General features: G+C 42.8%; 1 protein-coding gene and 1 long non-coding RNA gene across 2 annotated transcripts in view; one reads left to right on the plus strand and one right to left on the minus strand.

Annotated features, from left to right (window-relative positions):
* Nucleotides 1-10661, minus strand: part of ARID2 (AT-rich interaction domain 2) — a 107954-nt gene extending 97293 nt beyond the window's left edge. Inside the window, exons 1-3 of the mRNA XM_075059186.1 lie at nucleotides 9952-10661; nucleotides 9698-9791; nucleotides 8402-8499 (exon numbers count right to left, since the gene is read on the minus strand). Of these exons, the coding sequence (XP_074915287.1) occupies nucleotides 8402-8499; nucleotides 9698-9791; nucleotides 9952-10043 (284 nt within the window). The 5' untranslated portion in view covers nucleotides 10044-10661. The remainder of the gene's footprint in view (nucleotides 1-8401; nucleotides 8500-9697; nucleotides 9792-9951) is intronic.
* Nucleotides 10662-12639: 1978 nt separating this feature from the next.
* LOC142045479 (uncharacterized) lies at nucleotides 12640-14772 on the plus strand. The gene is made up of 3 exons (XR_012654614.1): nucleotides 12640-13020; nucleotides 13472-13535; nucleotides 13625-14772. It is a non-coding gene; the product is annotated as an uncharacterized LOC142045479 (long non-coding RNA).
* Nucleotides 14773-14865: the final 93 nt, after the last annotated feature.

Here is a 14865-nt window from a genome sequence, read left to right on the forward strand (position 1 = left end):
GCAGACGTCACAGCACGTAACAATGGAGAAATCCATGCAGCCGTAAGTATGACCCATCTAAACTCCAGCAAACATATGAAAAGTCCAGCAAACGCTGTGAGAGAAAAGGTCTCTGAAACAGAATGATTGCCTTACTTTACAGGATTTTTATGTATTTTAGGCAGCCATGGATTGACAAGTAACACTGTGAATTATTCTGAAAGACTACTAATCTGAACAGTTGCTCCTCCCACACCAATAAAAAAGGAAAATAGTATGAACACAGTTCACTCTTGCAGACAAACATGCTCCAGTGCATCATTCAACAGAACTCCACTCTATTATAAGTATGCAATTCCTCTTGCAGCATAGCTGGCTTGCTACAATTTATCTGGAGTTAAATAAATGCATGCACATTCAGTTTAAAGACAGGAAACAAAAAGTAGAGAACTCAGTGTCACTAGCTTGTTGCCGAAAATCTAATTCAGGTCTGCTTAGGCTTGAACTTGTTGCTCCAAGGAGACTGTATTTTAGATCTGATACCTAGCTCACTAATCTAGTACCTCAGGCAAAGCCTAAGCTCACTATTCGGGGTACCATCTTGCTGTTTTATTATCCTTCCTTAAGATAAGCTTCTTTCTTTCAACTGTTCCAATATTTCTCTGCTTAGGTATCCCAAGTTTATTTATTCCCTAAGGAATAAAGATTGTTCTTCCTCTCATCTATACTATATTTTCTGCTTCTCAACACTGCAGAGGGCAAACAAGCTTATGAATAGTTTTATTTTCCTCATATATTCCTAATTTATATTCATTTTCAAATATTTAAGATATGACATAGAAGCATGAAGAGACACAATCCCTGCATTAAAGAGCTTACAGTCTCACACTTCTCTGTGAGATAGGTAAACAAACATCAGTATACCCACTTTATAAATGTGAATAAAAACATGGCAAATGATTTAACTAAGGCCACAGAATAAATATGTATCAGACTGATAACCAGAAACAAGATCATGTGATGGGATCTCTGGCCTATACCCAATTCCCTCTATGAACTACAGGTCTTCTAATAATGTGGACTCATACTACGGTTACTCCAAGTAGTCCCACTTAAGCTGTAAGACACCACTCTAACACTCTGAACAAGCATTTTAAAACAAAACACAGCAAAACAAAACACAAACAATACATTCGCATAATCTGTTACTTACTTAGTTTTCAGTTTTCCTAGTCACAGAACATAACATTATCCCGTTCTATTTTTCAAACAGTGCTTCCTCAGCTATTGATTAATGAGGAATTTTAAAAGATAGTAAATAATAGTAGCCCCCTTTCATGGATGGTTTAAGGCTCAGAAAGAAGAAATTTGCCTGTCAGAACCGGATTCTAGCATTATTAAAAAAAAAAAAAAAAAAGTTTTTACTGTATTTGGATTTCATTCCTATTTGACATGCTCTTTCACAGTAACAGTCTGAACCTCTGTGCACCTCTAGTACCTCACCTGTAAAACTTAACAAATTATACTTCTCTATTTCATTACTGGGGAAAGTGGGGAAGAGGTTAGGAAAGAAGAAAAGAGTATGCAAGTCTTATTTATTGAGGTTTAACTGCAAATAAACAAGATAATTAAAGCCTACTAGCTCTAAAATAAAATAAAAAAAAACCAAACACCCCAAACTTTTCTTAGCCCAGGCTTATTCCGCTTCACAAGGAAAGAAGCAATATCCTCGCATTCCATACACATTCTTCATTTTGTTGTAATATGCTTACCATCTATTCAAACCTAAGATGTTACCACAGCTATTAATTTTAAAGCGTAAATTAGTTCTGATACTGTTTCAGTTAAAGATTCTAAAATGATCTTAACATACAAACTTTGTACCAATTATTAGAAGATTCAGTAGGTCCTAAAAGTCACCACAGTTATTATAGTGTTGCCAGAAACTTGCTCTTTGTAGGTTATTAGTTCTGACATCTGTCCAGATAAGCTTTCAAGTTAAACAATCAGAATTCTGTATTAAAACTGAAGAACAACATTTACCCATCCCCAAATAAACCAATATATTTCAGCTTAGCAGCAGTGATTTAGGTCATTTCTAACAAAAAGCTTGCAGAAAAATAATCAGGAAGAGAAAATACGTTAACATTCATCGCACTAATTTTTCACTATATTTTTCTGCAGTAAAAAGGAGTTTACCCTCTGAAGGAGGGTGAAGGAGCTCAGAAACTTTGACAGAGGCCAAACTCATCTGCATAGTTACTACTATCACAACATAAGTCTAAGAAAGAGCAATTTTAATGTGGCTATGCTTCCTTTCACCTGCTGCTTGCTCTCCTCACAAGAGGCCTAATGAAAATTTTGTATTATTAAAGTTCTGTTTTCTTTTGAGCAGATTCCCAGCAACTGACAAGACAACATCCATCCAAATAAATAACTTCTAATTGACAGACATTGTAAGATTTTAACAACCAACATATTTAATTCCCCTGAATAAAGCTTTATAGCATGAACAGTAACTAGCCTTGATCGTGAATATGTTGACTGTATGATTACAGTACAACTAAAACAAAATTCCCCCTCCAACTATGTAAAATATTCGCTTCAGACTTAAAAGCAAGGCCTCAGATGTCTGACTGAAACATGCATTACAATTCTTATCTTGAGGGGGGGGAAATAATTTTAAAAAGATATCATTAAAATGTCATCCATGCATTTGTTTCCTGTCTTGCCAATGACTGCAGGATTTGTGACAAAATTAAGCGCAACAGATTCCGCAGGTGAAGTCTGCAGTGTTGCAATAAAAGTCTGTAGCTATGCAAGATGAGAACCTTCATTGTAGTGTTATTCAAGGATGGACAGAAGCTGTAAGGTCATCTGGCCCATTTCTTCGCCAGTCCTGTCTCACGACCTGTTGCACGTGTGTTAGTGTCCTGACCAGGCTAGTTCTGAATGACCCTACTCCACTTGGCATACTATTCAGAAGGTATACAGGTGTATCTCAGCGGTTTTTGTGCTGCTATCTGCTCTGAATTTTCTCCCTCGGTTTCATCTCAGCTTACACGTTAACACAGTCTCTTTTTTTTATTTAAAATCATCTCCCTTTTGAAGTATTTAGGCCCTTCAAAATGCTTGCAAGATACCATTTCCCCTTCTCACCCAAAATGTTAATTTAGCCAAGCAAAACATATTTACTTCTCAAATCTTTTTAAAAATCAATTAGTCCCTTCAGCCTTCTTAACATTTTGTTGCTCTTCTCTAAGCTTCTATTAAGTTGCCCCACCTGTTGCAGAGGCTCTGAAAGTAAAACAGTACTTGAAATACAGTCACACAATCTCATACAAAACCTCATCTGCCCCTCGTTCAATGCATCTGTGGATACAACCTAAACTCATTCTGATTTTTACAAAGTCTATATATCATATTGCAAATTGTTCTTCCTGTCAGAAGCATGCACAAATCCCTTTCATATGAAAGGGAGTTGGGTGCACACAACTGACAGGATTATCAGGCCCATGGTATCACTCCTATCCCTTTTTCAGCAATACTGCTTTCCAGGTTATTCCCTCACAATGAATACCTGTTTTGGATTACTGTCCCTCAACTGTTTTAGCTTGCATTTTCCAAACTAAATCTCATTTGTACTTTCCAACAATGTGCCTTATTTCTTTAGATAACCTTTCCTTTTCTGCCCTGACTTGTGTTTAACTCTTCCCACTGACACTGTCTGCTAATGTCGCAAGAGTGCTATTCACCTTCTCGTAAAGTTAATCAATCCAGACACTAAATATGCCTAAAATGGCTAAACTTGTACTACCATGTGCGTATGTAAGCACTAATGTTACTGGTCTAGCACCTAAAACTGCTGTGACTCACCAAAACTATTCTTAATACTTTGTTCTATTTTTGTTTATGGTCCCTCAACCAATTTTTCATTCAGATTACTACCCATATACATAAATAATTTGTCAATGAGAGACTTTGAGATGCATTTGAATTTTAGAAAATATGTAAAATATTACTACAGTTACAACTTTCTCTTCATCCACTGGGGCCTTGAACCTGCAATCAGATCTGGCAAGCGAGCCAGTCCTGTACTTCTCCATACTCACTGACCTGTGTGCAGATGCTGTTGCAGTATCAGATCCTAATTTTAAACACTGAGCAAGAATAACAAAGACAACTATTTTAAAGTAATTTTGCTTGGAAAATTCCAGGCTGCTTATTATTGTTTCCCTAATATTTCTGCCATTATTTTGCTAGGAACAGAATCCCTTAAATTTATCTAGTTCTTCAGCTCATGCCTTCCCCCCCCCCCTTTTTTTTTTTTAAGAAATCAGTACTATTATTCAATTTCTTAGTAGCTTCTTGAAGAACAACTGACTTATAAATCTCTTCAGATCTTTCAAGAACCCCCTCTATTTGTTGTCCATAACTATTTTATATGGTCCTGAGTTTTAACAGCTCACACTTTTTCATCCTCCTATATGAGGAATTCCAGGAAATTCAGCATAATGGCTTATCTTTATAATAACTTTATGCAACTTCTCATTTATGAGCTGACCTCTTTCCTCTCTGCTTGACTTCCCCTCACCTCCCCAATATTTACAACAGCGAATTTTTATCCACCTTTAACTAGTATGAACTCCTCTCTGCTGCCTTTACTGGAAGCTTACAATACATACCTGCTTCCCACCTTTCAGAAATTCTCTGCAGAACTGAGACTTAAACTTAATTTACCTTACACTTAGTCCTTTCACATAATTTCTCTTAATGCAGATAAATACCTTTTAAAAGCAAACTGATCTTTAATTCAGTTAGGCACACTTCATTTGCACATTTAGTTTACAAGGTCTCTCACTCCCCAAGAATAGATGAAGACCCACAACAGAAATAAATGTATTGCTTACGCTCACATGAAAACCAACAGAACCTTATACTAACATATGAGGCCACATCAGCCCAATTCTTTGTAGGACCGTAACCTAATCAACCATTAACACAAAAAACAGGTTGTATTTCATGTTAACTTTCTTTTCACCTACTGTATGTTTACCAACTAACAAAAATGTAAAAGGATGCCCACATTACTGACATTTACATTTATTACCCCATATTAAAATATTTTCATTAACATTATAAAATAATCTTTAGAGAAGCATTTAGAAAATGCTTTACTAATTCACCTCAATTGAGATGAAACATCTAATTTGCGCTACATCCAAGGGAATTGCACTCTCTGATGCTGTAGAGCCTTACAGAACTACATTAACAAGTACAGTCTATCAATGGTTATCGGCACTGTGGCTTTTGACTGCTCACTAAGACCCACAGTGCATAAATTACTTCACCTGTCAGACAGCTCAAAGCAACACAGGCACAAAGTTTGAATGGTTCAGACCTTCCCTATTATAAACAACTTTTTCCAGTGAAAGAAAAAAAGAGGGCAGTTCAAGGGAGAAGGGGTAGATAGGATTGTCTATCATGTATTCAAGTACCACCTATCATAAAGCCTATCAGAATTATATCAGAAGTTTAAAAAATTCACATCTTTAATGAAGCCTAACATACATTCCCAAAGGCAGCTAGCAAAATTCCACAACAATCAAAATGAAAAAGTTATTTAAACAAAAAAGATACACCTCACAATTGCCTAGAAAAATCATAACCTGATGAATGTTTTGCAAAACATTCAGTTTGATCAAGCCAACAGGACTACTGACGTCACACAAACAACTCAAGTTTCTAAATTATTTACACAGTAATTTTAAGTCAAAAATGACAGCATTATTAGAAATAACACAGCAAAACGAGCAAGTGGTCCATGTAGCTTGAGATCTTATCTCAGCGAACATGGTATGCCAGATGTTTAGTAGAAAAGAAGCAACTTTCATCACAAACCGTCACGAATCCAAATCTGCAAATGTATTTCTGTAGGTGCACACCACTGAATGCCTCTGAATTCAACAGGGTCCCATCTGCCATGCAGGTCCCTCACTTTACACGACACACAACATATAATTGGATAAAAAAATATATAAAAGTTGATAGGCCTCAATTTGTTCGGCTTTGTTTGCAAAGTCATTACAATAGTGAGGCCAAGATTATAGTCATACTTGAGACTCAAGAGGAACATTTTTTTTCCAAGGGTAATTGCTCAGCAGTTCATGAAAATCTAGCCCTATAAGAAATGTCAGGTTATGTTCTTCAACACAGATAAACAAGACCCTTTTTACAAATTTATCATTAGAGCATTTTTTTTCTTTCCCTATAACCAAATCCCCCCCCCAAACCTTTTAAGGTTAAAGCTAAACGAACGTCAACCTAGCAAAGATACGTGTATATACAGTCTTATTACTGCACATGTAAGGAGGTGAACTCCACTGGGAAACAGTTCACATCAAACTTAGATTACGTGAGAAGCAACAGTGAGTAAAGCAGTAATTTAGAAAAAACAAAACAAACAAAAAAAAGCCCATCCCAAAAAAACTCCAACCACTAAAAACCAATCCACCCCAAAACCAACAACCTTGACAGTTTATTTCAGAATGGCCCAAGTAAATCACAGAGATTATGATAAAATAGACATTTTTAAAGATTCTTCATCTTAACTGTTCATCAACTTTTTTTCCTAAATTCCAAATAAATAAAAAAACCTTTCAATTATTTGTATGTAATAATTTACACAGATTTTCAGCAACGGTATTTTAAATAATGTCAATACCAGCACGCTAATAATAAAAATAACATTTTTGTATGTCTGATTCTAAATTAAAAAGTAGTATCTTATTAAAAATTAATAGTCATTAGAAGGCTAAATTAACATTAATTGTGTTAACTGTCACAGCATATAAAACACAAATGACATACAACCTTCTACTGCAAAAAGTTAGGCCACTCAAACACTTACAGAATATGGAAATAAAAAGGAAAGGGCAAAAACCAAAAAACTGTCTTTTTGCAAATTATATGTAAATCGAGCCAAGTAACAGACTACATGGTCCAACAGAAAAACTCAAAAAGCAAAAAACTGCTTTGTGTGATCCAACAAATCTTCAGCAACACTATCTCAATGCTATGTAGTAGAGAAAAAAAAAAACAACAAAAACACACCAACAGAGAAGGATATCCTAAAGTGAGCTTCCCACTTCATTCCTAGGCCTGCTAGCAACCATAAACTTTGCTAGAGCTATTAACAATGGTAATTTCTTTTCTTAGTCTGGATCTTAAAGCAATCATATGTCACCACCAAAAAAAGAAAAATTCAGTAACTACAGATACCTGACTAAGGTTTTCCAGACATCATTGTAACTCAATAACTGTTCCACTGTGCTATGAACTCTACAGCTTCAAGCTGGAAGTCAATCTAGGACAACCAATAGAAAGTGCACCTGTACAATTACTGCATTTCCTAATTCAGAAGGCCAAACTAGAGACAGATAAAGCTTGTGTGTACTCAGATCACCAAAACAGAAGTCCAAAAGCCCATACATCTTTTGTACATACTGCACACCTGTATTATCATTAATTGCAATGAAAAATATCATTTATGCAATTCAGAAACAGAAAATTACATTCCTTAACCAACGTACATAAAACTTTATTCTAAATGAAATGTAATTGTCTACACATAGCATCTAAAAACACTATATATGCAATAATTTTAAAAGCCTTCACACAAAGAATAATCACCAGAAGTTAATAAAAAATATTTTTTTAAAAAAGTCATCTAGTACCTGAACAGTACCACACACAGAGATTTAAAATATTCAGTATGAACTCCATGCTGCATTAAAAAAAATAATCTGCATCACAAAAAATAACTTGTATCATTTCAAGGAATGTAATCTTATTTTTAAAAACTGCAGAAACCTACTATTTTTCAAGTGACAGAAAAAAAATTATTTAGCTCTTTGTACTCTAAAATAAAAAAAAAAGTATACTGCTGGTAATTGGTAACAATAACAATATAATTTATCCAAAGCAGTCTACCTTCCTGCAGATGCATTTTCATTCAATGTCTGACCCCACTGAGCAGTAAACAAGTTCACATATACCAACACCTTTCAGTCCTCCAAATAGTAACCTAACTTTCTGTAACTACAATAACATGTCTTAGTAAAAGTCCTTTAGCACCGTCGTTCTAAAACAATCAATAAAAATGGCTCTGACATATATTGTTTATATACTTGGGATCCCTTCAAAGTTCAAGGCTTGCAGATGTAAAATACAAATAAAATAACTAGAAAACAGAATTACCTTTAACTGATCACTGCATCAGGCCAGTAAGGAATTACAAGTTCCTTCTGCTTTATTTTACAGCATTTTTTAAGAGCAGGGATATTTTTATTATTGCACACACTGAAAAGCAAATAGAATCCCACACTCAAAAATACCACTGCAACAGCTTGATAGCACTCACCGCAAGTAATACTGTTTTAAAGCGAAGGCAGCGTTAGAACAACTTCTGGGAAAGTTAAACTCCTCTACAATTTCTCCCCACTGATTCTTCTCTGATACCTGTCAAAAACAACACACAGGCCGAGATACACAACGTACACATAAACATGTCGTCGACAGCGAACATCGCGAAAACCCACAGGCTGCCACGAAGCAAGCAGATGAAGATATAAAAAGAAATAAACACGAATGTAGATGGGATTTAGGACTGTGTGTTTCACTGACAGTCGGTAGTATTTCCCCTTCGGGAATAATCCCGCTTCTCACCGGTGTTCCACTTTATTTATTTTTTTAGATAGATATATATATATATATGGATTTTTTTTTTTTTCCGGGGGGGGGGGGGACGGGGACGGGGCCGGGGACACGACGGACACGGGACAGGGCCGGGAGGGTTTGTATTGTTTTGGGGTTTGTTTGTTTTTGTTTTTACTGCCTGGACAATAACCAATCGGGAGTCCCTCTGTCGCCCCCTTTTAAATCCTAACGCGGTCCGTTAAAAACCCAAAGAAGTTTAAAATAATGCGGGGAAGTCTTGGCGGGGGCGCCCCCTGGCCTCCGGGGCGCGGGGGAGCCGTCCCGGGGGGTCCCCCCGAGACAGATCCACAGACACAGAGAGGCCTTTCTTTTGAGGCCTACATTTCTGTCCCTAGCCTTGAAGCCTAAAGATGGCTATTTGATTACACACCGTCTTGGGTGCCCCTTTTGTTATTTTTCTGCGGGAAGGGCTCGGAGGGCAGCGCCCGGCCCCCCCCCGGCTGCGAGGATCGTTTCCTAGCCCATGCTCCGTGCCGATTATCGATGTTAAACATGCCCGCTAATTTTGAGTTGCACTAAAACTGCGCTCAGACTCTCTCCTCTCTGTCTCTCTCCCTCTGCGAGAGGGAGAGACACACACACACAAGAGCTGCCAGCACAAGCCAAAAGAAAACTGCCTCTCGCCGACCGGAGCTCTCTGCTCCCTCCTCGCCTTCTCCCGGGGAAGGGGGGCAGGGGCCAGGGGCTCCGGCGGAGGCGGGGGAGGCAGGAGCGGGGTGTGCGCCGTACCCCCGGATCCCCCTTCATCGCTCCGCCGACAAGGCCAAGCCACCAACCTGCCTGTCTGCTCGCTTCCTTCTTCCACCCCCCACCTCCTCTAACCGGCTTTAAATAGGACGGTTCCCGGCCACCCCGGCTCCCCCCGCCGCCCCCGGGGGTCAGAGGAGACTTTTGGGAAGAGGTTAGTGGGAGGGAAACCCAAATTAAAACTTCCACTCACCTTCCCAAATCCGCCTAAAGTGGTGACTCTGGTATAGAGAGCGTGAAGATCCAGCTCCTTCCCACCCACCACGGGGATCTTCTTAAAAGGAGACCTGCCAAAGGAGATACACACAAAACACCACAACTTGTCAGCTCTGCCCCCTTTTCTCCCCTCGCTGGGGCTGCCGTGTCCTTCAGGGAAGGGGCTGGAAGTTGGATCTGGTCGGTTTAAAAGCCTCCCCCCCTCCCGTTCCATCTCCCCATTTTCCTCACCCTCTGCTGTGGTGAAACTGCCGCAGCTCGTCCAGGAAAGCGAGTCCCTTTCTCCGCTGGTCTGCGTGGTTTTTACCCGTCGAATTTGCCATTTTTGTATTAAAAAAGGTTCTCGTAAAAAAAAAATCCAATTTGAAAAAAAAAACGGCCGACAACAACAACAACAATCCCCGGCTCCTCCTTGTCTTTAAGAGACCCAGGTGCCCGTGCTCGGCCGGGGATCAGCCATGGAGAGGGGCTTGTTTAAAAAAAAGTTTAAAAGGAATAAGGGAGCCCAGAGAGTGTGGTAATTGCGAGTCCTGTCTCCACACAACACACAGGCAAAGAGACAGGGAGGGAGAGGGGCACCTCTCAGTAATTCCTCCTCCCGCTGCTGCTGCCTCTCTCAGCACCACAAACCCAACCGATCCAGCCTGCACATGAGACTCAACATGGTGCTGCTGGATCACACAATGAATTGGGTTACTGTTGTGGTGGGGTGGGGGGGGGAGCCGGAGTGAGGTATTGACAGTGTGTGTGTGTTACAGCCGCGGCTCCATGCGATCTCCCTCTCCCTCGCTCGCTCGCTCCCTCGCTCGCTCTCTCACACACACACACTGTACAGCTACGGCAGCGGCGGCGGCGGCGGTGGCGGCGGCAGCGGGATTCACTTCTCTTCTCTCTCAGACAAAAAGATCTGAGGCCGCCGTGCTTCTGCCTGGACGAGAGCGCAACACAGCGGACCCCGGAGGCCGGCCGCGGTACTGCAGAAGGCAGCTCTAAAGGCAAAAGCCAGCACAGCCCCAGCAAGCAGTTCCTGGCGGGGAACAATAGGCTCCTCTCGCCGCTAAGGGCTCATCTGCAATGTGCCGCAAACTTCACACAAAGCCGGGCGGAAAGAGGCGAGGGAGAAGGAGAAGAGGGGAGGAAAAAAACGGCTACTACCGGTTGTTCCGGGGCTAGGGGCCGGGGAAAGGGCCTTCCCTTGCCAGGCTCGCAACCGATCGGCCTCTCTCCGCTGGCTGACGGCGGGGGGGGGGGGGAGTGGGGGGGGCGGGGGGGGAGGGGAAGGGCAGGAAAGGTGGATTTTGGAAAGCGGGGCCGAATTTTTGAATTGGACTAAACCCAACGCCCTGAGTTCAAGGGGAGAGAAAACAACAACCGAAGGGGGCACTGGTGGATTTGGACTTTTGAAAAACTTTCCGAGTCCCCCGGCCTGAGGTGTTTCCAAGGGCAGGAAGTCGCCCCGGATGGCACGGCGGGGGCGGGGGCGGGGGGGGGGGCGGCAGGAACCCCTCATTTCGAGGCGTGAGGTGTTGAAAACTCCCCGAAGGAGAATGCCGAGCGCTTTCCCGAGCAGGGGGTGCCCTGGAGAGGTTTGCCAGCAGGGGCCTGAGCTCTGGCTCGCTCCATAAATTTTTTTTTTCTCTTGGAGATCCTGCGGCCTGCAACCGAAGTCCTTTAGGACTGCTGTACTCACTCTAACCCGCCTATATATTTCCGTATATTGACGAATGGAACATACAGCATAAAATTAATGAAGGGGGAAGGTCTTGGCCCTCACCCTGGATGGGCAGTAGACCCCCGTGGCACTGCAGGCCCCTTTCCCGCTGCCTGCGGCGTGTACGGTGTTGGCGAGTGCTTGTCTCCTGACGTGTTTTCCACACAGGAGCCCAGGAGAAGACCTGCACGCCGACCACGGCGAGGTCCGGTGCCGCTTGGGGTAAACGGGCCCGTGCGGTGGTCGGCACCTTCCGTCGAACCTCTGCTCCTCAGGTAGAGCAAGCGGTGACCCAGGTGGGCATTCGTCCTTCCCTGGCAAGCAAACAGAGCCGCAGGTGAGCGCTTGCTCCGGTTTAAGAGACTCTGGAGGAACATTTGCCCCTCGCAACCAATACATTGAAATCCAAGGCCAGATCAGGCCTTTAGGTTTTTTTTAAGCAGAACTCCTCATTAAAGTCAGTAAGGAGCTGTGTTTTAAAATCAATGGCACATTATGGCCCCAAGTGAGCACTTAAAGAGGCAAAACTATAATTCCTTTCTACTCCATGTACTAACTTACTTCAGAAAATAAAACATATTTTTTTTTTACAAAGAAAATTTTTTTTTTCCTTTTGACTTGAGTGCTGTTTCAGCTTGAGTATAGCCATAGAGACAGAGATATAGTAAGATGCTTGGTAAGATTTGCCCTGGGCTCGCACTTCTTGGGGGCGGGGGGGGGAGAAATCCCTCGGTTTCAAATTAATACTCTGTATTGAAAGTCGCCCTCTCTGTGTGGATGGAGTGGCAGTGTGTGGATTTCAGTGTAAGGAATGCATAGCGTCTTACTCGCTGTAGCATTAAGAGTCTCCCCCCCCCCCCGCCTAAAATTAGACCTGCAGCAGATCCTGGTCTGCAGCTCGTGTCTGTGACACTCCTGAGTTTCTGCTATTTCAGCAACAGTATGCCCAAGACTCCCACAGCCCGGATAATACGAATGAGGGAGGTTTAAAACCGGCGATGGAGGGGCTAGATCGCTCTTTCAGTCACACAGAGCTAAGCCTTCCTTTCGCAGGAGGGCGGTGGTTTTTAATCATGCCTTAAAATTCCTTAAAAGCAGGGGGTCTCCCCTCCGCGAGGGGCGGTCGGCAGAGGTGAGTCACATTCCTCGCCCGGGCGCCGTGTGGAAGGGCGAGCGGGAGGCAGAGGGGAGGATAGGCAAATTGCGTAGCAGGGCTAGGTGGGTTTCCATGCTAAGCACAGCAATTGCGCACGGTCCCTTACGTAACTGTCAGCTGGGGATTCCCTAGAGGGGGTCACTTTATTCAACCATTACACAGACCCCGGCCGCCGCTCCGGCGCGCCTGGGGCCGCCGTTGCCGCCGCTACTGAGGCTGCGGCTACAGCTAGCGCGGCGGCTCCTCACAAAATGGCGGCGCCCATGGAAGCGGCAGCCCCATTTTGTGCCCGGCAGAGCCTGTCAACAAAACGCCGACTTGGCCAAGGCTGAGGAACAGAAGGCGGCGGCTCGTTCGCGTTACAGAGAGCGGAGGGAGGAGAGCGAAGGATTTCACCGCCCTCCCGCCGCCGAGAGGAGACTTTCTATCAAGTGTGCGCGTTGGGGGAGGGAGAAGAGGGAGGTGAAGGGGGACGCGAGCAGCGAGCGAGTCAGAGGCTGCGTTATCCCAGCGCGGAGCTGCCGGAGCTGCGGCGGGGCGGGGGAGGGAGGGAGGGGAAGGCGAAAGCAGGCGGCCTTGGCGCTGCCCGCGCCGGCTCCGCCGCTCGCCGGGGCCCAGATCCGAGGGCTCCGGAGGCGGGGGGGGCTGGGGGAGAGGCCGCCGGCGGCGGTGGCGGCGCAGGGCCGGGCGGGCGGGCGGCGGGAGCCCGGGGCTGGCCGGGCGAGAGGTGCCGCTCCCCGCTCTCGCCCTGCCGCGCAGCCCGGGCGGAGGGGACCGTGCCCGTGGGGTTCCGGCGAACCTGTAATGAATGACAGGACGACCTAGCTCCTTACGTAGCTAACTAGGTCACCGCCAGCACTTAATTACTGTTTGTTTCATTTTAGTGCGTGCCTTATGAATAAACCGGCTATTAGGCTGATGCTTCAAGTAACACTATCCAGCAGCAAGGTACAAAATGTCTGTATTGGACTCTGATCTTGTGATGCCAGCTTGAGAGTAATTGCTGTTTTACATTAACGATGTCTTGGTTCTTATAGCTTGGTTCTTCACCTTACAGCTGAAATAGTTGGAGATCCCCCAGGAGAAGGTCGTGAAGCTGATACTAGTGTTAGACCACCGGTTTTGTTGGTTTTATACTGACGGGGGCTCCCCTCTCTTTTTGAGGTAGAGAAAGGGCTTGTGAGTTAAGACTTTTTTTTTTTTTTCCTGATTTATCTGTCTTAATACGCATGCATTTTAATGGTGTTAAATAAAGGTGATGACCTGTTTCTGGTGGAAGTGATAATTTTTAAATATACCAAAATTACGTTGATACTTAAGAATGCCAAAAGAATCTCTTGTTGCATATTAAAGAGTCCAAAGATTAAATGCAGGGGAAAAGGGAGAAAAGTCTTGCTATTTAGGAAAAAAAAAAATCCTTTTACTGATCTCTGTAATAGTACCTGTCAATGCAATTTGCATTTATTTAAATTGTAAAATAAAACCTGTGCTATTATAAACTGCTTATAAAAGTTACTATATACAATTAATTTTGGTGTGTAAATGTTATGTGTGGAATGAGCATTCTTGCAGACAGACAGTGCAGATCCAGTAACTGAATTGTCACTATTCAGTAGTGGTTGGGTGGTTTTGTTTTGTTTTTTTGTGTGTGTGTGTTGGCTGCTTTTTTTTATAAGTATCACTGTGCTAAGTGAATCTTGTGTTTTAATAGCTGTATCTTGTGTTGCAGTTTCAAACTTTTTTCTTGAATCTTTAATATGAAATTTGGGGCTTATTACTGATGTGCCACACTGCTGCTATCCAGAGAGCAGGCCACAACTGCTCTTGTCAGTGTGCCACTAACTCTGCATTTGCTTTCTGGTGGGTGAAATACTCTTGCTCATTTCCATTTTCATTTCTGCTTGTGCTGCTCTTGACTTCTGGCAACATTACGTTTTGATCAGAGTAACTAACTAGTATCACTAGCTGTATGCTACTTACATTAAATCCTTAGAAACTCAAGTTAGTGTGTTTTATTTGTTTGTGTGTATGTGCCTGTGTGTATATATGTGTTTTTAGAAAATGCAGCCTATTAGATGGGCTAGAGAAGACAGCCAATTCACTCTTAAGACTGCAGACAGTAGCGTGTAGTATACATGCAGTCTGAAAATAAACACAAGAATTACGGGATGAGCAGCATCTGGTAGAGGAGAAAGGGTCAGAAAGCCAGTGGTAGATTTTAGTGACATTCATCTCAACTGTTTTTAATAAAAAATGTTAAAGTGTTGGAATTAACTGC

The sequence above is a fragment of the Buteo buteo genome, chromosome 28 (assembly GCF_964188355.1).
Source record: "Buteo buteo chromosome 28, bButBut1.hap1.1, whole genome shotgun sequence".
Classification (NCBI taxonomy): domain Eukaryota; kingdom Metazoa; phylum Chordata; class Aves; order Accipitriformes; family Accipitridae; genus Buteo; species Buteo buteo.